This window comes from Mirounga angustirostris, unplaced genomic scaffold (genome assembly GCF_029215605.1).
Source record: "Mirounga angustirostris isolate CCGP_5_RB_7025 unplaced genomic scaffold, mMirAng1.0.hap1 SCAF_11, whole genome shotgun sequence".
NCBI lineage: Eukaryota > Metazoa > Chordata > Mammalia > Carnivora > Phocidae > Mirounga > Mirounga angustirostris.
In genome coordinates this window covers 80459444-80480370 of record NW_026991719.1, presented here as the reverse complement: position 1 = coordinate 80480370, position 20927 = coordinate 80459444, and the positions used below count along the sequence as shown (strand labels likewise).

At 39.9% G+C, this 20927-nt stretch overlaps 1 protein-coding gene across 1 annotated transcript; it reads right to left on the bottom strand.

The window, feature by feature from the left end:
• Window positions 1–5288: 5288 nt before the first annotated feature.
• On the bottom strand, window positions 5289–20541 carry TNMD (tenomodulin). Its single transcript, XM_045902162.1, has 7 exons — window positions 20275–20541; window positions 19978–20109; window positions 11201–11341; window positions 10881–10982; window positions 7986–8139; window positions 5965–6131; window positions 5289–5667 (listed from the first exon to the last, which is right to left on the bottom strand). The coding sequence occupies exons 1-7, from the start codon at window positions 20320–20322 to the stop codon at window positions 5458–5460; spliced, it is 954 nt and encodes a 317-aa protein (XP_045758118.1). The 5' UTR covers window positions 20323–20541; the 3' UTR covers window positions 5289–5457.
• Window positions 20542–20927: the final 386 nt, after the last annotated feature.

Here is a 20927-nt window from a genome sequence, read left to right as displayed (position 1 = left end):
AAATTGGTAGGCTGATTCTGATTCATTGTTGGCTTTTGAAAGAGAGAAGTTCTCTGAGATCATATGTAGAATTCTTGCTCTCCTTCTTAAATTGTTCTGAAAAGCTCTGTCTCATACTTTCTTAACTGTTTAGAAGGTATAGATCTTATCATGCCAAATGTATTGTAAATGACTGGACAATAAAGAAAATAACTTATTTTCTCCCTGCCATGCCACTGTGTCTAGCAGAGTAGAATGCTGGGTTCTTCATATCTTGTAGATCATGTTAGTGAAACAATTACCCTAGATTGACATGTATTGGTAGAAAGATACTCTCAAAGAAAGAAGTAGTTTGGAGGAACAGGAAATGTAAAAGGTCAACCACAAACCATTCTGATTTAAACGTGATATGATTTAGCATAACCAAAACATCAAAAGCTATTATTGGGAACACGGGAAACTTACATCACAGTGGTGCACCAGATAGATACACATGGCTAGAGCGACATGGCTGTGAGCGGCAAACCCCCACCGCGAGGAATGGATTTTAGTGGACACAGTAAATTTGTGAGCTGGCATGCCATATGGACCCCTTTGCAAAATAAATAAGCTCAAATCCCGGTGTTCTATTTGTAGCTAGTCACATTGTCGCTTTCTTACTCTCTACTTCAGCAACTTAACCATAGCTAGGGCCTGTACCCTAAATCTCCTACCTTTGGCAAGTTTCTTGTTCTTGGCTCACTGATGACTGATATGGGTATGAGCCTGAATTGTGTTTTAGTAGCCAACATCTCTGTAAGTAAGACCAGCAGAAATACTGCTGTCAGTGGAAAATTCAGAATGGCAAATGATAGCATCAGCAAGGAAGGATAAATATAGACAGTATATTCATATCACTTGTTAGGCTAAGATCATCTCAGCAGTGTGGAATTGCTCGTTTTTGTTTGTTTGTTTTGGTTGAAGGATTTATTGTGGCTTAGTCTATTTCCTTTGGTTCAATCCACCTCTTTCTGAGCCCTTTTAGCAAGGACAATAGGTCTGAGTGTCAAATAAGTGAATGGAAGAAAAGATAGGCAAATGGAACTCAAATATCAAAACAGTAAGCATACAAGTGACTCTTCACTCATTAAGTTACACAATGCCAGAGTTGCCTATTAATCTAAGTAAATGATCAATGCAGTCCTTGGGTAAGTAGCTTTCATGGGAATTAATTAAAGATACCAGAGGAGACTTAGGAGCAGGACTTTGGAACAAGCCACAGACCATATTTTTTTGTGTGTACAGTAATACCTGGTTTTTAATATGGAGCCACTTTTCTTTCTTGTTAGGGAACAGCATGTTGTCAGCAAAATTAAGCCCCAGAATGAAACTTCTTCAAAAAAGGAAAGCCAAAATGAAATCATTTTTTAAGGGTATAAATAAAATAGATCCACGCATTTCCTGACAGCCTGAATGAGAAGGTCCATATTTATCTCAGTAAGCTTTCAGCGTTAGACTTTAGGAGCCAAAGTGACAGTTTTGGGCTCAGCCAGACAGTGAGCCTTATATATAAAGACTCAAAATAGATTTCCTTTGCCCCTAGTCCTGCCAAAGAGCCATTTTAGGTGTGCAGGAAGGCGCTGAGCACACTAATGCATAGTGCCCTTATGCTGAGTGGGAGCAATGGATGGCTTTGCCTCACCTGACTTTTCTTGATTGGAATTTAGATCCCCAAAGAATCTGAAAGGTAATATGATATTTCTTGTGATTTCACGGCAGATGTGCTTTTTGCCTTTTTTTTCTTTCTTATACATGGAATCGTTGAAAATTGAGAAGAAAATGCAAAAAGCCTGCATTATAATGGAAATAGATAATCGAGCTGTGGGCAATCATTGATGCTTTTGATCATTCTGGGATTAGAAGAATTCTTCATACTTGTAGAAATGAACTGTGTCAAAAGATAAGGAATACAAAAATGGATTTAAGTAAGATAGGAACTTTCATCCTAAATTTCACTAGAACTCAAAGCCAACTTTTGGTAGTAATATTCTGAAGAGCCTTATAGCTGTGCTCTTTTACAATCTCCCGTTTTTCTTTGACCTTCTTTCCTCTCTTCTTTCTCATTGCTTTCAATAAAAAAAATTGGAAGAGCCCCCCAAAAATGAAACAAGACGAAACCAGAGAGGGAGACAAATCATAAGAGACTCTTAATCTTAGAAAACAAACAGGGTTGCTGGAGGGATGGGGGGATGGGGTAACTGGGTGATGGACATTGGGGAGGGTATGTGTTGTAATGAGCACTGCGTATTATATAAGACTGATGAATCACAGACCTGTACCCCTGAAACAAATAACACATTATATGTTAATTAATTGAATTTAAATAAAAATAAATTAAAAAAAATTGGAAGACCACCTGTATGCTTTTGATACTGTGCTAGGTTCTGGACAGAGCAAAATGGGAGAGGGTATGGGCCCTCTTCTAAAATTTGCAAGTTAAACTCTTATGTAAATGATGTGTTCATTGAATAATATATTAACTTACACAGGCACAGAATGAAGCAGAGAGGATTTAGGTTTCATGTTTAGGTAAGAAAAAAGTGGGTTTGTACAATTTCCTCAAGTTAGTGAGAGAGAACTGTAAATGAGATGGGATGACTGCACAAATAGAGCATGAAGTTAATGCGACTGAGACAAGCAAAGGAGTGGGTAGCGTAGTGGGAGAAGAAAAATGATATGAGGTGGTGCTAAGGGTGCTTTGAGGAAGGACTATCTGAACACAAGGTAGGCCTAATCCTTAATGTAGTAAGTAGTAATTACAGACTTTCAGGAGAGGAAATGGAGTTCATAAAATCTTTAAGTGAAAAGTCAACTGTATCTAAAAGCATTTGTTCTAGTTTCAGCCTACAGCCTGGGGACTTCAGTAGGGAGGAGGTTGTGACAGCTGGGGCTTAGATCATAAGCATAAGTGAGGGGTGGTTTAGGAGGACAAACTGGCAGTATTTGGTGAGAGACTGGAGTGGAGGACAGGGAAAATTAGAATTACTGCAAGGTCTCTGGCTTGGGAGGTCAGAGTAACTTTGGTGTCACTTCTTATGCTGGGGAGGCTGGGCTTAGGAAGGGGTGGTAAAAGGAAAAGAGGCAGGGCTAGCTTCAGTGGGGCTGATCTGAGGGCAGTACAAGGCATGATGTAAGGAGTCTGCCCAGAACTCAGGTGAGGGGCAAAAATCTACAGCAGGAGATAGATACCACCTTTCTCTCTTTCAGCCTGGCTTGGGCCTATATGAGATGAGAGACTAATGTGGTTGGTTTTGTTTGTTTGTCATTTTGGCTTGTTTCTTTCTTTCTTTCTTTTTTTTTTTAAGATTTTATTTATTTATTTGAAAGAGAGAGAATGAGAGCGCGAGAGAGAGCATGGTGGGGGGGTCAGAGGGAGAAGCAGACTCCCTGCTGAGCAGGGAGCCCAATGTGGGACTGGATCCTGGGACTCCAGGATCATGACCTGAGCCAAAGGCAGTCACTCAACTAACTGAGCCACCCACATGCCCCTGGCTTGTTTCTTTCTAAACATGAGATGATTTGAATGGTTCTTTAAGGATGTCCCTTGTATTTTCTTTTGAACTCATGGTCTGCCTCATTAAGGGGAATCACACTTTCTCAGTGTGAAACTATGTGCAGGTTGAGGTCTCTCATTTGACGAAGAAATGCTTCCTTAATTAAATAATGTGAAAAGGAACTCTTAGCCCTAAAATATGACATGGAGCTTTCTATACCATGCGTGTGTGTGTGCATCTGTCTGTGTGTTTATGCACATGTAATAGCATGCCTTATACAATTGTAGTTATGTCTAAATTTCTATACTTAGGCTTATAAATTTTGGGTGTCTTATTTTTCTTTGGAAATAAGGAGTATACCTTCTACTTCATTTGTACCCCACAGAGCATAGTATATATAGTACAATGTAGACCACATAAAATTGCATGTCTTTGGAATTTAAAACTATTGGCTGATCTTAAAGACCATTGTTAAAAATGAATAATTTTTTACAATAATAGAGAACATCATCAAGTCCATACAACCTCAAATTAATTTCATATTTTTTTGCATTTTTATATTTCAGCTATAAATTAATGTTTATTATGATAATTGAAGTATTCCAAAATTCTCAGTTGTCTTCTAAATCATTAATAAAAAAGGAAATATTTTCAGTGATGCTGCATTTTTAGATATGTGAAATTGCTCATTCTGTGAAAACTGGTAATCCAAGTATGGCATGTATGCTAATTATCAATTAATGACTGGCTAATTTTAACTCAGCCTTGGGCAAATCTGTTTCTATTTGCTTCCTCAACTATTAAAAAGGGGCAAATGACTCCTGGTCCGCAGGCATCTTGGTAAAGATTTTACTCTTTGAAAATGCTTTTCTGATGGAAAGTGCCAGACAGATATGCTCATGACACATTAACCTTGAAGTTGAGCAAGAAGGTGTTAGAGTCAAATGACACTAGAAGGTGTGACAGATTGGTAGACAAAGATTTTGAAACTAGAACTGGCTGGGACATCAAGGTTAACATTACCCTCTGACCACTGCTTTTTCTCTCTCTCCTTTGCCCCTTTTCTCTTTCCCAAGCAAAGTATTGGGGTATCGGAAACCAGGCCTTACCCTTCCTTTAAGAAAGTGGCATACCGCTAGTTCCTTGTGGTTTTGGAGGGGGAAAAAAAAATCCCATTTGATTCCTCAGCTCAGTGATTTCCTATGATGCCTGTTTTTGTGAATGATATTTATGGATCCCCCTTTCCAGACAATTGCCTTGGAAAGTTATGTAAACAGATACTGATCTGAAGAAAAGACAGACCTGAAGGTTATAAAGTGTTGAATTTGTCCAAAGTTGAGTTCTTGTTTACAGGAGGAGAGCCTGGGACCCTTTTTGCTAGGTTAGCTTTCTCCTTTGCTGAGTCTGAGCACTTGGAATATTTTAGTGCTGGCCTGCTGTGACTCACTGCCTGTCCAGCAGCTTAACAGATGCTTGAGCAAGACCACAATATGTCTCTCAGATAATTAAACACTGGGGCTACGCACAAAAGGACAAGTTTTTATGCATCATTTATGGGGACAGTTTATCATCAGCCCCTCATTTCCACTTTCTCAATACAGCGTAGTAAACTACGGTATTTGAGAATCCTTATGCTTTGCCCTTTTCCACTCCTCAAACCTGATACAATGCCGGTTTCCATCATTGTCATCCATGTTAGACAGATCTGCTCCATTTCAGTTGCAGGAAACATTCTTAGCACTTACCCAGTGTGTTCAGCAGCAATCAGGCCATTGATGATGATGTAGAAGTTTATTAGAACATGAAGAGAGGAATTACCTACAAGTAATTCTGGAGTGCTGGCTACTAGGAGCCAAATGCCTCATAGGCAGAAATTCATATGAATAGCATGCATTTATTATATGTTGGCTGCCAGAAGTTTAAGCACTTGAGCTCAAACTTGCCATTAGACCCTCCCCAGCATGCGGGCCACCCACCAGTTGCAAGGCATGATGACACGACAGATAACCCGCCCTCCTTGGTAGCAGTATGGATACGGGTAGTAACCTAGTAAAGGTTCACAGACGCGGCGGCAGTAGCGGTTGCCTCGACGGCAGTAAATACAACAATAACCTCTCTCATCCAGCATGGGGTCAAATTCTATTCCATTTTCAGTCTGAAAGAAGAATAAACCGGGGTTGGAGGGGAAGCTTCACCAAGAAGAGGCCCACCAAGCAGGGAAGGACTACAAGACTACATGAGTTGGGGACTGATGAGAAGTTAAATTCCTTAGTCTGATCAAGATTGATCAAGATTGATTATGAATGAACCTCTTAGGGATTCCATGTTTCTTAAATTTTTTTTTGTTAAAACAATGACCATTCTCCATTTAGTGACTTTGATCTAAGGGGTAGTGAGTTTTTTGAGGGCTCTTTGCTATCCCTCTAACAAGAGTAATACGAACGTAACTCACATAGTCATTTATTGGAAGTTCTTCCTCACTTGCTTGTCTGGTATGGCGGGTCTTTTCCACCTTCACTTGAGGGACCACCCACTGCTCGTTTTGTTCAATGCCTTTTTTTTCATTGGTAGGAAAGTGAAGATCTTCACCATCCTCCTCAAAGTCTTGTAACTCTGAAACTAAGGTAATAAACACAAAGTTGTGATTCACCTGCTTTGCAAATGGTTCCTGAAAGAAGTGCTTGGGGTTATGGTGTTGGGAATACAGTTTTTCATTGTGTCTTCTCACTGCCATCATTTAGGCAAACATGAACCACTTTTCCAAACTCCTACAGCTGCAATTTTGAAGAGATTTCCCAAAACAAATCTGACTATTCTAATGTACACAGACCTATTCTTTGCTCATTTGGCATCAAACACTTACTGCTTTGCCTTACCAGCATCCTAATTTTAAAGATGAGGATGGCACCTGGGTGACTCAGTCAGCTGGGCGTTGGACTCTTGGTTTTGGCTGGGATCATAATCTCAGAATCTTGGGATCGAGCCCTGTGTGGGACTCCATGCTGGGTGTGGAGTCTGCTTGGGATTCTCTCTCTCTCTCCCTCTGCCCCTCCCCCTGCTCACATGCTCTCTCTCTCTTAAATAAATAAATAAATAAATAAAATCTTTTAAAAAATGAAGACAGGGAACCTAGGAGTCTCCCATAATGATTTTACCTATGATAGGTGCTCAGTAAATATTTTTTATTTTTTATTTTTATTTATTTAATTAAATTAAATTAATTTATTTATTTGACAGAGAGAGACACAGCGAGAGAGGGAACACAAGCAGGGGGAGTGGGAGAGGGAGAAGCAGGCTCCCCGCAGAGCAGGGAGCCCAATGCGGGACTTGATCCCAGGACCCTGGGATCATGACCTGAGCTGAAGGCAGTCGCTTAACCAACTGAGCCACCCAGGCGCCCCAGTAAATATTTTTTAGTTGCTGTATTTGATTCGGTGCCCTCTGTCTTCCTCCCTTTCCCCCTCTCTTTCCTGTCTTAAATTAAAAAAAAAAAACTTTCTATTTAGAAATAATCTTACATTTACAGAAGAGTTGCAAAGGTAGTACAGAATTCCTATATACCCTTTATGTAGTTTCCCCTAATATTAGCATCTCACATAACCATGGTACAATTATGAAAACTAAGAAATTAACATTGGTACAATACTATTAAGTAAACTATAGACTTTATTCAGATTTCATCATTATTTCCACTAATGTCTTTTAGAAAAAGAATGCTGAAGCAGAATTTCTAGCATCCAGTCCAGAATATCACATTGTATTTAGTCACCTTTTTTTTTTTAAGCTGCCAAAGAGTACCAGTAGATGCCTGCACTGGTTAGAGTGGCCTCTCTTGAGTAATATGGTAATCTAGGCTGTCTAGAATGAGGGAGGCTGGACTCTCTGTTAGCTGGGCAAAATAAGATGTCCAGAGACCTTTGCCTTCTTTATGAGCTGACTGGAAGTTGAGAGCTGGACTCTTCTACTCTAGAGCTGTAGCACTCAATCACTTTTATAGTGATTCCTAAAACAGCCACAAAGAAATTTGTATTATAGTGACTGTCCTATCTTCTCGGGGGGAATGCTGCCATTTGACACACAGAATCATTCTTGAGACAACAGGACATTGTTTGGCTCTTTTCTCCTCTGTTCTTGGGTTGGGTACATAATGGTTTGAGGAATAGTTTGGTATCCTGACTGCACTGAATATAGATGTGCAAAGAAAGATTAGATTTTTGCTATCACTAGTCACATTAGGGTGACATTACCTTTGCTGGGATATTTAAAAGCTTGTCAGCATTAATTTATCTGATATATAACTTGGCTGTAAAAAATTCCTTCTTTCCTTGGCAGTCAGCATATACAGTTTCATCTAAGAAGATATAAGCTGATCATTTGTTTTCTTAGAAATGTAGTCTCTAAATGATGGGAACATTAACCTGTTATTGACTTTAGAAAGAGGAGGAGAAAAAGGAGGAGGAGAAGAAGGCATACCTGCTATTAGAGTGGGATTGATCCAATACATGGTCACATTATCACAAATTTCCAGAATTTTGGAATTTTTCAGAAAGTCTCGGTTTTCAATAGGCTTTTCTGCTGGGACCCAAATCACGGACTGTTCAAAAAAAGTTGTGGTAATTTCTTCATTCTGAGAGAAGTAAGTTCAAGGTAGGGATAGGAGGAGAAATTAATAAAATGAGTGAGACATTATGGGATACTGGAAAACACTCTGTTTTGAGTCTGAATAACAATTCCAATCCCAGGGCTGCCAGTGAACTAGCTCTGTCATGTGCATACAGTAGGTGCCCTTGGGAGAGTTAACAACTGATCCCTCTCTGGGGGTCTAACAGTAAGGCTGCTTACCGCAACAGGAGTTTTCTCTGCTACCATTTCACTCACAGCTAGGAAGGCTATCCATCATTTTCTGGGCCTCCCACTGGGCCATGTATGTTTTAATTGGGCTTCTGGAATCCTGAGTGATTTACATTTGTTTTTGCCCTTTTAAATGGATGTTGTGAGTGCCAGCATGTTTTAGGCTTGCAACTAAGATTACAAACAGGATTTGATCTCAAGCTGAAAAAACTCTTATAGTCCAAGCTGGTGAGATCAATTACATAACAACCGAACCTAATATTTGGGTTTTACAAGATTTGTCTGTTAATGGTGGCTAGTTGTAGTAGAAAAGATGTCTTTTTTGTCTTAAAGTCAAGTCTCCAGCTTGTGACTTCACTGGCCTTACCACTATTTTACTCCTTTCACTCTAGATATATACAGTTTGTCTTACAGAGTTTTTTTTCTTATATTATCAAGAACACTGCCTTCTCTTTGGTTTCTCATACCGGAAGTAGTTACCTTGTATACCTACTTCTTACTCACTTGTTTTTTAGGCCTTGACATTTCCCCTACTCTTAATAAGGCTTTTACTTGTCTCTTTGGTTGCTTTCTAGCTTTATGATGTCAGTGTTTTTATTTGTTCTCTGAAATATGGCTTTGTATAATTTTTCCCCTAGTCATTTAAAACTCAAAAGTCTTAGCTCCCTTGCCCTTGAGTCTGTAAAGACCTTGGGATGCATTGAAAGGGACTGTAGAAAAAAGGAGGTTGGTATGCTGACTAGCTTTGTTAGCAAAATCAAGGCTATTTATATAACTACTCTGCATGTTTAGCATGCACAAACCATAGATACAGTGGTGAAAACTATAGAATAAGAGGGGTTTTGTCATCCAGAACCACAAACTTATTTCATAAAAAAGTCTGTAGCCTGAATGAATATATATATATACACACATATATGGATTTTCTGAAGGTAAAGTAATCTCACTATCACGAGATAAATACTTATGTTATTTAAAAGATATGGCAAAATTGAGGAATAAATTAGGGCCAAAATGAGACATTATGAGCCTTTGCCTTTATCTTTTCAGAAAAATTAATCTTGTTGTTTTAGTTTAGGGCTTTAATTGCTGGCTGGCCCTACTCAAATGTTTACATTATTTTCTGTAAAAAGCAGCATATAGTACCTTTTTATCCTATTGATTTTCCTTTCATCTTACCCTTGCCTCCTGCAGCAATTTCTAATATCCTGGAAGCTCTGTTCCTCAGATGCATTGAATTTATGCTTATTTTTAAAAAAATCTCCAAAATTTTTCACTACCATAGGCCTTGAGAGCAGAGCATCATCTTTGGGAAAGCTTCTTCTTTTTCTTGGAAATTCTAGTAACTAAGGCCTGTAATTTTTCTGGCCATAAGGAGACCAGTGGCATGTCTGGGAGAACCAATGATAGCTCTGAGACTTGGGTAAAGGAAAGGATAAAGTGCTCCCTATCCCACCTCACCCTCCCTCGCCCCCACAATAAGAAAAGCAAAAGCAAAAGCAAAAGATAAATGGGTAGGCGAGAATTAAAATGGAAAGAGCTATGTAGGAAAATAGTGAAAAAGAATGGGGGAGAGAGAGAAGAAAGAGGTCTTTACAGTATATAGAGAGACCACTGTGCCATTGCCATAATTTCATTTTAGATTTGCCAATTAAACACTAAAACAAAGCCAAACAAACCAAACAAACATTTGTTTCTTCTGGCTACAGGGGGAATGTGTTGCCACAAGATGGCCTTAGCTAAGGTTCGCCTTATTGCTTCACTGATAGCAACACACTTTAGTTACAGACAGAGTATCAGGGAAACATTAAGAGCTTGAAGGGCTTTAGTGGTGGCTGTGTTTTAGGCCATAATCCTCCATCTCCCACTAGGCTTTCGGGGGCCATTTAGTGATTGCACCAGTATCTTAGGTTACCTTACCCTGGCCTGGCATTATGTTTTCAGAGAATTTGTATTACACTGTAGTTCTCACCTTCTTTGCTTTTGCCTTTCCAAGTGAGGTTAAATGCAGATTATTCCATTAGCAGCCCAACATACAATGGTAAAGTGAATGAACTAAAATTTTTAAAATGAGTGAATGCCACAGTGTGATAAAGTGGCAAGGATCTCAGGTGGTCTTGGGACTTTTGTTTTTTAAGACTTTATCTTTAAGCAGGATTGTTTCTGTTCCTCCAACTTACCCCTCTTAACTAGAACTTTGGTTTGGAAGCAAATGTACATAATGTTAAAGGCTACCCACGTATAAAAGTACAGTTGTGCACCTAACAGCATGAACTTTAGTTTTTTGAAAGGCCTGAGTTCAAGATCCCAATCTGCTCATCACCGTGTGACCTTGGGCAAGTCACTTTTTGGTTCTGAACCAAGTTTCCACATGGGAAAATGGGGATAATGATAGCACCTACCTATAGGGTCATTGTGAGAATCAAATGAGAGTAAAGCATTTAGTACAATATCTGGCACATAGTTAACACCCAATAAATGATGGCTTTTCCTACCACTATTAATATTCTTACGTACCTCATCTATTTCCTCCTCTGGTTCAGAAAATTCAGGAATCACTTTAATCTGAGTTTTGATGAAGCATTTTTGAAGACCTACAAAGTAGATGCCAGTGTAACCCTATAAACAGACAAACAAAACAAAACAAAACAAAACTTCCTGAAATAGCCAAAGTTAATGAGTTCCCTGATCCGTTAAGGCCCCAGGATGGCAAAATCTGAATTCAAAGGAAAGCTTTGTCTTATAAATTAAGTGGAGCCTTAAGGCTATTTTTAACTTGACTAAAATGTTCTAATATTTTAAGTGGGAACCCTTGAGAGGGGGAATATCCAACTTACATTTTTAAAGTCATGTACTTCCAAAGTTTCATCAGTGCCATTTCCACTTCTAAATATTTCAGTTCTGGTCACAGGATCAATTTCCATGTAAATCTTCTTCTTCTCTCCATTGCTGTAGAAAGTGTGCTCCATGTCATATGTCTGGAATAACAGAGGAAAACAAGCTCTAAGATACTCGGTGTGTCCCTTCATAAGACACTTTAATTGCATAATATTTGGGGCACCTTCTCTTTCTGGAGCTTTTGTGGTGAGGTGCCATCTCAGCAGCTTACCACTGGGATTTCTCTGAGACTCAAGATTAAAGTGAGGTGCTTTTTGGCACCGGAGCTGATATGGGGATCCCTTCAGAGCCGGTATTTTGTATTCAACCTAAGTTGCTGAACTAATCACTAAAATTCCAACAGTTTTCTTGGCAGCCTGGACTAAATAGCAAATGATATTTTTGCAAACCAGCCTGTAAAGTATTTTCCCCTTATGTTAAACTGATGCTGCTTCTTTAAGTTACCACTTCCTTTCCAAGTGCTCACCCCCTCTCTCTCCCTGAAATTCACTGGGGCTGAGAAAAAGATTTGAACACATTTAGAATGCTTAGGTATTGCTCTTTATTTCCTTATCTATCCAGGGCTTTAATATTACCTCAATAGTCTTGGGTCTGTCTTTTTTAGAATCTGAAGACCATTCTCCTTGGCCAGTATTAGGTAATAGTCTTACCCTGACCTCAATTGCGTCCTTTTTCCCTTTCAACTCCAGGAAACATTTATTGCCTTCCCCTGACCTTCTCTTTTATGGGCTAATCAAACCCACTCAGTTTATTCCTGCGTTCTGTTTTCCAAACCTAATTCAGTTGGCTTCAAGTTCTCCTGTATATAGAATTCAGCAACTGTGTCAAGTGCCCCGCACTAAGTAATATGGTATCTTCCAAGAACAGTGCCTTGGAAAGGCTTCTTATCAGGTCATTCTTGAGTGGTTGCAGCAAAACCCCAGACTCTCTCCGGCCCTCTAAAAGTGACAATTTTTTTCTTAGGACCAAGAGGACCAGTCCCATCAAGTGTCCCAGTATAGGAGTAGGCCCATTAGCTATAACTGATGACACATTTGTAGCTAGAAACAAACAACAAACCTAAAGTAATTCACTACCTATCATAAACCAAGCCAGACCTGATGGGCATGTGGAAATCTGTCTTATCCCTATTTTTAGGAGGCCATCTGCTATCATACTCATTTTTCCTTAGGAAAAAAACTGGGTAAACTAAAATCCCCCTAAAACAAGTCATCTATAGAGCCAACGTTGCTTTCTAATGATATGGTTCCCAGTGATAGCATTTTAGAGCTTGTACTGGGTTGGGTTGCTTTTTAATGTCTGCCAGTGTCTGTGACTAAATGTTAGTTTAACCTGGTCAAATTTTCCACAACTGAAGTAGAGAAACGAGTTGGAAGGGTTTGTAGAAACAATGTTATATCAAGTGTGAAAAGTCTATGTAACTGCTGAATAGGAAGAGACAATGTCATTTACCTCCTTGTCTCTACAGTGCCTTGGACAGGGCCAATGCTTAAGTATTGAGTGTACTCAATTAAGTATTAAGTATTCAACATAAGTTTTTCCTACCAATGACAAATTCTCATCTTCATAAAGAGACATTTTGAACATTGGCAATGTCTTTTAAGAAACCATACTTTAAAAGGGGAAGGAAAATGGTATTTACAACCTTCCAGCCACTGCAGTTAACTCAGGAAGTCTGGCCTGGTTTGTGACAGGTAGCAAACAAATTCCTTTAGGCTTGTTATTTGCTTCTAGTTATAAATATGTCCTCAATTCCAGCTCTGCAGCCAGCTTGAGAAACTTCTACCTATGGCAACAAATTGAACTCTCAGTCAGCCTGACCTAAGTAGAGGACAGAGGCATCTACTTCAGATCTGGTCTTGTCAGATCTCCCAAAAGGAGGGAATTTCTTCAGAAATACTATCCATTGTTGAGACAAATGTCGACACTACTAGTCATTGGGGGTGGGGTGAGGTGTTTGTTTCATCAGTAACACTACTGATGGATTATTGCATGGAAAAATGAGGTTAGAGACTAGGGGATGTTGGAATGCTGCCTACCTGGGCAAAAGAAAAATAGAGGCTGTATTTTCAATCATTAGTAGAAGACTATGGAACCATACTGGTGACATTTAGAATTTCAGTGTACTTCTGTGGAATGAGTTTTCCTGCACTGTTGGCAATGCACTTCATTTGGACACCTTGCTAGATGAAAACTATTGGAAACTGCCAAGCTCAGCAGATCTTGATTACTTTCAACATTCCTTCAAAGAGGTTTTTTGGTTTTTTGTTTAGTTTAGTTTTGTTTTTTGTTTTGATGGAGGAGAAGGGGTCAATTCTGATTGTATCCACTAACCAGCTTCTTGGCTTTTTTTTTTTTTTTTTTTAAAGCAGTGATAGACAGCTAAATGGAGTGAGATCAGAAAGACTTCATTTATATGTGAATCCTGGATAAGGGGTGGGGGTGGAAAGCTATATATTCACCCAGATGGAATTCTACTATCAAAGGTGTCCTTTTAGAACAGACTGTCCTTGTCTAGGAAGATGATGCCTGTGGCCCACTTTGGACTGTTTGGGGATGGGTTTGAGCAAATCCAGACATACTGTCTCGCCCAGGTCCCTGTGGAGCACATTGCCTGGCTAATGGCTATGCAAGTTCCACTGGCCCATATGAAGACTGAGCTCATGACTTTGGCCTCAGAAATACTTTTCTCTCTACTAAGCTCACTGGCTCAGGGGCTGAGGGTCTTTCTGGAGAGGAAGGAATAAATGGTTTTGTCCTTTCCAGGCACTAACTAAAGCAGAGAGAGGATGACTGGCCTGAGAGAGGTATGGCTGGGCTCTCAGTAGCTCATCTCACACTGCCCCCCAACTCAGCTTTACTTCAAGAAGGACAGAGCAAGGACAGAGTGTGATGAGGAGTACACGTCTGTCAAGTTGGCAAATGGGGAAAGTTGGTGTTTCTAGGGAACCTAGTTCTTTTCATATCCTGTTCACTTTGTACCTTCTTAGTCCTTCCCCTTCTTCCCATCTCCCTCTATCCCTTTGTCTCCTGTCTAGACATCTTGGAATCTCATGGAGTGCCAGGTCCCTTATGTCAAAGAAGAAATCAATTTGACACATGATTTCACACTAAGATGATCGGGATGGGTATTTGTCTCTTAAAAAATGAGTGCAATACTTAATTCTAAGGAATGAATTACTAATGATGGATTTTAAGAAGAATGACACCAGGAATAAGAGATATTTTGGAGGCAAGGGCATCCTTCCAGCACAACTCAAATAGGTTCCTATTCTACCCACATGTAGGGCTGCTCTTAATTATAAGGACCAGAACACTGGAGTGGGACAGGGAAGCCTATGGAGTGGAATATGACTCAGATGTGAAATGAAATAGATATGTGATTCAGTTCAGGCAGTGAGAGATGTAAGAAGAGCACACTGAGAAAACATGGAGCAAAAAACTCATTTCTCTTCCCTGCCCAGGAATTCTTTCCTCAATCCAGTTAAAGCCTCCACTCAGGTAGCAAATGAGCCCTAACATCCCCCTTTCACAATTTTCCCTGTTTCTTGCCTCAGTCTGTGGCAATCTCTGAGAGTAGAAAAGAAGGCTTTTTATAAAAAGTAATGTTGCCAGAGACCTCAGTGTGATGGATCTGTTCTGGGGGCAAGTACCTTTAGCCTTTCCTAAAAGGGATTTGAGGACATTTGGCTTAGGTTTGCCTCTTGAAGCCCGTGATTAATCTAGCTGCTCTTCTCTCCACCTTCATCCTTTACTGTCTGTTTATGAGGTACACTCTCCAAAGGTGAAATACATGCTCAGAATAGCTGGCTAGCAGGTGTTAGGCTGGAAGGAAGGGAAGAGAATGCATTGTACCATTTTATTACCAACCTAGCCTGTGGGAATTAAAGGGCCTCTGGGTATTTCTTTACCAACACAGAGCAGACAGATTGTTTCTTATGCAAAGTTGGACTTCTGCATCTTCAATCACCAGTTCTCAGCCCTGAAAAAAATTGGCATAAGCAGCACAGACATTCCTCTTTTTCAACAAGAAAAAAACCATTTCTTTCATCTATAGACTCAAGTTGGCTGGAAGTTATCCCATGCCCACTGTCCCCACCACCCCTTATTCTTAAATGCAACATAAGAACAGTAGAAAGAATCCTTAGACCATGTTCTAGTCCTAGCCTCAACTTTGCCACTTAAAAGCTGTGTGACCTTGGGCAAGTCACCAAGTTTCTCTGGAGTTTCAGTTCCCATCTTTATCTCCCATGCCTTGCCAGATGCAATGTTGAGTAGTTGACAAAATTAGTTCTGCTCAGATTTGGGCTAACACCTGTTAGGTTGATGATCAGACTGCTACTACCTGTTAATCACCTGGCTGCTTTCCTTATACAGCCCCAATGCCACTCTCAGTGGCTGAAAGACAGCTCCCTTTGAGGACCCAGGTTTCCCTTGCTGGTGCCATGTAAGTTGCTCAGCAAATGCTGCCTTAGGAGAATGAAGGGACTGAATAAGAATGTGCCCACAGTAGCCAGAGTCCTGGTACACATAATTGGGGCTGCCTCCCAATAGCTCAGAGCAAAAGTTGGCCCAGTGAGAGTTGCTGTTTGTGTGAGGATGGACTTTGCTCCTGCAATGGTTTGGGAGGAAAATGAAATGAAGAGAAGTCTTCTTTTTTAAAATGCCGATGTGGCACCATCTGGAGAAGCTCAGTCCCTCTGCTAAAGAGATTTCAGCTACAACTCCAACTTTTTCCTTGAGGGTATGAATGCTTCTCCAGACCCACATTTTATCCACCAAACTGCTGTGTAGGAAAGCCCAGGGAACTCAGGAAGGAGAGTTTTATCAATTGTGTGCTAAGAAAAGGAGTAGAAGAAGAAGAAAGTGGGTCTCTGGCCAATGCTAGCATTAGAGAAACAGGCCCAGGAAAGCTGGATCCAGACTTAGCAAGGAAATGTTTTTTCTAAGCAAAGGATTTCTAGCCTACGATGATAATTGGGCTTGCAAACCTGGGTGAGGCTGTCTTAATGATTATTTGTAGTTGAGGTTGGGGGGAGAGGGCAGAAGGATGCCCACCTATCCCTACCACTTCTCTTGTCATTCTGATAGTATGTAGGAGTTATGAAGATGCTCCCAGTAATCTGTTGATTGCTGTGTGGCCTTAAGACTTACGGTTTCTAAAGAGCCCTAAAGTCACCAGACAGTTCCTAGATATGGCAGGAAGGGCAGAATTTCATTTATTTAAATTATCATCTTTCTGCCTCATTCTTCAAAGGGTTAGAGGGGATAGGTTATAAGGTCTGTGCTGCATCTATAAATTGTTGGTTTAAAGGCTGGGATTTTTATGACTTGTTTTTTCCATGTTGGATTAATTAGCTGGGGAGTTGGCTTCTAATTGTTTCAAGTTAAATGTGTAATGCAGGGAGGTTTAAAGAAGAATGTTCCTCTAGGGAATTGGCTTCAAATATCCCTGAGCAGTCACTGCCTGGAAGTGGAACCTCATTGTGATGTGCTCTCAAAATCTCTGGGACTGAATAGGTCCCTTCCGCTTAGTTGAGAAAGCTGAATACAGAATTTGATGGTCTGGCTTTCATTCAGCTCAAGTGGCTCCTATATGTGGTTGTGGGTTAGGGGTCTGTAGCCTATAAGGGAGTGCAGCAGCTACCCCAGAGTTAATCCCTTTTGTTTCACTTCATTTTGATGCCTTTCTGTTTCTGGAGTGTGTGTGTGTGTTTGTGTGTGTGTGTGTGTGTGTGTGTGTGTGTATGCATGCGTGCACGTGTGCTCAAGCCTGAGGTGAGGAAAGGTAATCAAGCATGTCTTACTCCCACTTTGGGATCAGGAATCTGGATCTTTTGTATACACCAAGGTGGGAGGTAATAGAAGGAAAAGAACGACTTACTGGCATGGAAATGTCAACACCAGATGTAAGACGTTAAGTAAATACTATTTACTTTAAACAGATGTCAAAAAAACGAAATAAAAAGGAGATATGATGGAGGCTAGAGGAGCAAACACTAAGAGCTTGGAGGAAGCCCCAGGAGAGCAACAAATCTCTCCATCCATAAGCACAACAGCATCAACAATTCTGTCCACCAAGGGCCCCATGGTCCCCACAGGTCCCATAGGTTGTAAAGGAAAGTCCAGAAGAGCCTGGATTTTAATCTGCTGTTATTTCTTGCTAGGCCATACTCTTAAGGGGAGAGTCTTTAATTTGTGCAAGATGCCTGGATCCTTTTCTTTTGCAAATCTTTACCCAAGACTAATCTGACTACTTTTCTCTTCCCAGGATTCATAAGTCAGCTCCAAGGCAGACTTATTGGCAATCTTAGCCATTGGAAACATAGATGGTCTCTTGGACTCTTTGTCTGGGAATTGAAGGTAGTGGTAGACTGAGGGAAGCATTCACATCTCCAGCTGGTTCTTTAGTTTTCAATGGACCCAGCCTGGTCTTGTGGTGAAGGCCAGGACTTAAATATCAAAGACTATAAATTGCAACTCCCCAGTTGGAATGGGGAACAAATAACCTTTGTTCATGGTGGAAAAAGTTTACCTAGGAGACACCTATTGTCTTTTACCAGATTACTTTGCAATAATTTTGTTCATTTCTGAGAATCCCTTTGCTGAAAAGCACATCCCAAGATGGATTACTTCGTGAGTGATTTGATTCTTGATAAACTTTATTTGGTAGCGTACCCCACCTCTTCTGTGCATGCACTGAATAGGTTTTACTTTTGGTTTGAGGAATCACAGAATTGTTCCTTATAATGCATTAAAAAGGGAACTGACGTGAGAAGCAAAGATGATATAATACGGAAGCAGAGGGAACCATGGGCCCTGTTAGTGAGTTTGGCACCTTGCAAGATAAAAGCAAGGTCTTACTTAGTCATTTATAGTTGCACTGAAGCAAATAACATTGAAAGTTTAGAAAAACACATAAACTTCAAAATAGCATTTGCAGTACCAACAGCTACAATAAAACAAGAAAGGCCATCTGGCCCCATGTTTAGTCATGCTTGCACAGGTGGTCAAAAGGGCTAGCTACCTACCACACTCAGTTAAGTACATTATGACCATGGAGAACAAAAGGGGTTATTGTCCTCTAACTCACCTATAATTGTCTAAAGGATCCAATAATATTCAATTTGTGGGGCAGCACATTACCTAGGGAATTGGCTAAGTGGTAGCCCAATTGGATTGGAAGGCATTTTGGCACTTTTATTCATTTGCTGTTTCCTTCCTGATCTCTATTTCTTTGTCCACCTTGATAGCCTGAATATAGGTGGATTCTCTAGAAAGAAATGTGAACAGAAAGTAGTTCAGAAGCAGGGCACAGTGCAAGAGATGAGAGCGAGAGAGAGAGAGAGAGAGAGAGAAGGAGGGAGAGAGAGGGGAGAGAGAGAGAATGAGAGAAATGGATAACTATAGGCATTGGGTGATGCCTGAAATCCTTTCTGGAACAAGGTGTAAATAAAAAGGTGAACCAACAAGATGGGCTGCTTTGCTTTTCATTCTCCTTCCTATTTAAACTTGATAAGATAGCCTCTGGGACTAAATGAAACTGGGTATGGCAATAGAGGTGAAGAATCCAAGGGTAACTATGCCTTATTTCTCTGTTTTCTTTTGGACACTTGTTCAGTTAATTTTCTATTTTCTCTCCTTTGCCTCTCCTTTTTCATCTATCCATATTCTTTCCTCTCTGCTCCTATCAGTCCTTTGGCTCTCAGTAGTCCATGCTAACCCATTTTCTTCTTGTCTCTCATTCTCCCTCCTGGATATATGCCCTTCTCTTCCTACATCTGTTATGAAATAGAAATGAGCATCTCATGATAACAAATTAATAGCAAAAGTAACAACAACCCACATGCAGAGAGAAAAATGTGGCAAAGACAGAAAACCATCTACATACCTTGTAGCTTGTACATTTATTACTTATCTCTTAAATGGAAATTGTTAGCATCAAGGAACTATGATTTTCTTTGGGTCACATCTAAACTTGCTTATTGCATGTGAGTCTGGGAGTAATCATAACATTAAGGTACACTAATATCAACTACAGTGGCCACCTAGGTATACCAAATGATCTCGCTATCAGAAGCTTTCGGAGGTACCTGTGATTAATGACTTGTTTCTACCTTGTGGCATTACTATCTCAGTGGGTCAGTGACAATTGTGGCTGGTGAGGAGCCAAAAAGCTCTAGTTTTTTTTTTGTTTGTTTTTAAGTCATAAATACATGTGAAGTCATGTATGAGAATTGCTTCTTCTGAAAAGGAGTTAGCTGCCTGTCCTCAGAGCAGATGCGTTAAGTCAGAAACATAATCCCTGAAAATCCTTTGCTGCCATTTCTGGTGATTTCTTCTTATGTGGTGGTATAATTACTTTCCATCAGCTTCTGCCCAGATAATTGAAAGAAAGATGAAAAGTATTTTTTTCTTACAGTAAAAATTTGCTTCTAGGAGGAGTCTTAACTTCTTAAAGCCGAGCATTATTAAAAAGTGTGTAATTCTACTCCTATTACTACTAACTGAAATACAGAAAACATATTTTTCCCTTACCAAAATAATTAGGCAAATAAAAGAAAGCAAAATCTTGATTCAGTTTTTCATACCACCAGAAAATATATGCAAAAGGGACTTAATGATTTTCATTTCAGAGTAATATACATGTCAAGCACTAATTAAATTCAATCAAACTCAAAACAGAAGCATTAGATATTAATGTGCATTTACTTACTTTTTTGGGTGTCTCCGGCCAGAAGTGCTTGCCCCCCCAAAACAGGACAATTAGAGTTAGGGCCAGGATACCAAACACCAATCCACAAATCTTAAGTGATTTACATATCTTCTTGGATTTAAAAGCTTCTGCCTAAGCAAAGAACAGAGAGAATAAAACAATACACAATAGCTCTTAAAATAGCAAGCCATACTTCAAAGTCACCTTTGATTTCACTTTCTAATGTTCACATTGCGATACGATAAATCTGTGAAACCATGCTTCTGCTCAAAAGGGAAAAAATATGAATCAACTTACATTTAGAATGTGACAGTCCTCACAGTTCTCTGGAGGATTCTTTGCCATGCTCTCTCAGCACACAGTACTCTTCCTGCTTTGAGAGGACTGAGAGACCACTGCTGAGGTGGAGTTGCAAGTGAGTCAGCTAACAGATGCCAGAGGAGAAGCTGAATTTATATGGCTCAAATATGTCATACCAGAGCCTGAGGGAGCCCGGGGGGCTCCTGTGCTGTGATTTGTTACATAGATATACCCATATATGTATATAACTTCTGTGCACAGAATTCCATCCAGAATGGCAAAGACAGAAGGTTATAATGAAAACTATTGTCCTGGGGGTTAGCTTGGAAGGGGACCAAACCTAGGACACATTGAAATGATTTTTCACTATGAACTTAAAATATCAGTGGCAACACATGCTGCACACTCCAGAAATAAGCAAACAAAACAAAAAAGGAATGAAGTCCTGATTTCAATTCCACTTGTTTTAACAAATATTTATTGCAGGGATATTAAATGTCAGGCACTGTACTTGGTCTTGGAGATTCAGAAATGAATAAGGTACTGCCTCCTCCATTATGATAAAACTTTTTGAGGACTGAGATCAATATGTACTCAACTAATTACAATTAAAAACCAGATTAAAAGATTAATGATACATTTTTTCTCTC

Bases quoted from the DNA above. Each gene is read 5' to 3' on its own strand.
- TNMD (XM_045902162.1), bottom strand. From the start codon at position 20,322: ATGGCAAAGAATCCTCCAGAGAACTGTGAGGACTGTCACATTCTAAAT. The intron at 11,342-19,977 runs GTAAGTAAATGC...CTGTTATTCCAG, and splicing joins GGCCGGAGACACCCAAAAAA to ACATATGACATGGAGCACAC. The intron at 8,140-10,880 runs GTACGTAAGAAT...TACTTCTCTCAG, and splicing joins CAGAGGAGGAAATAGATGAG to AATGAAGAAATTACCACAAC.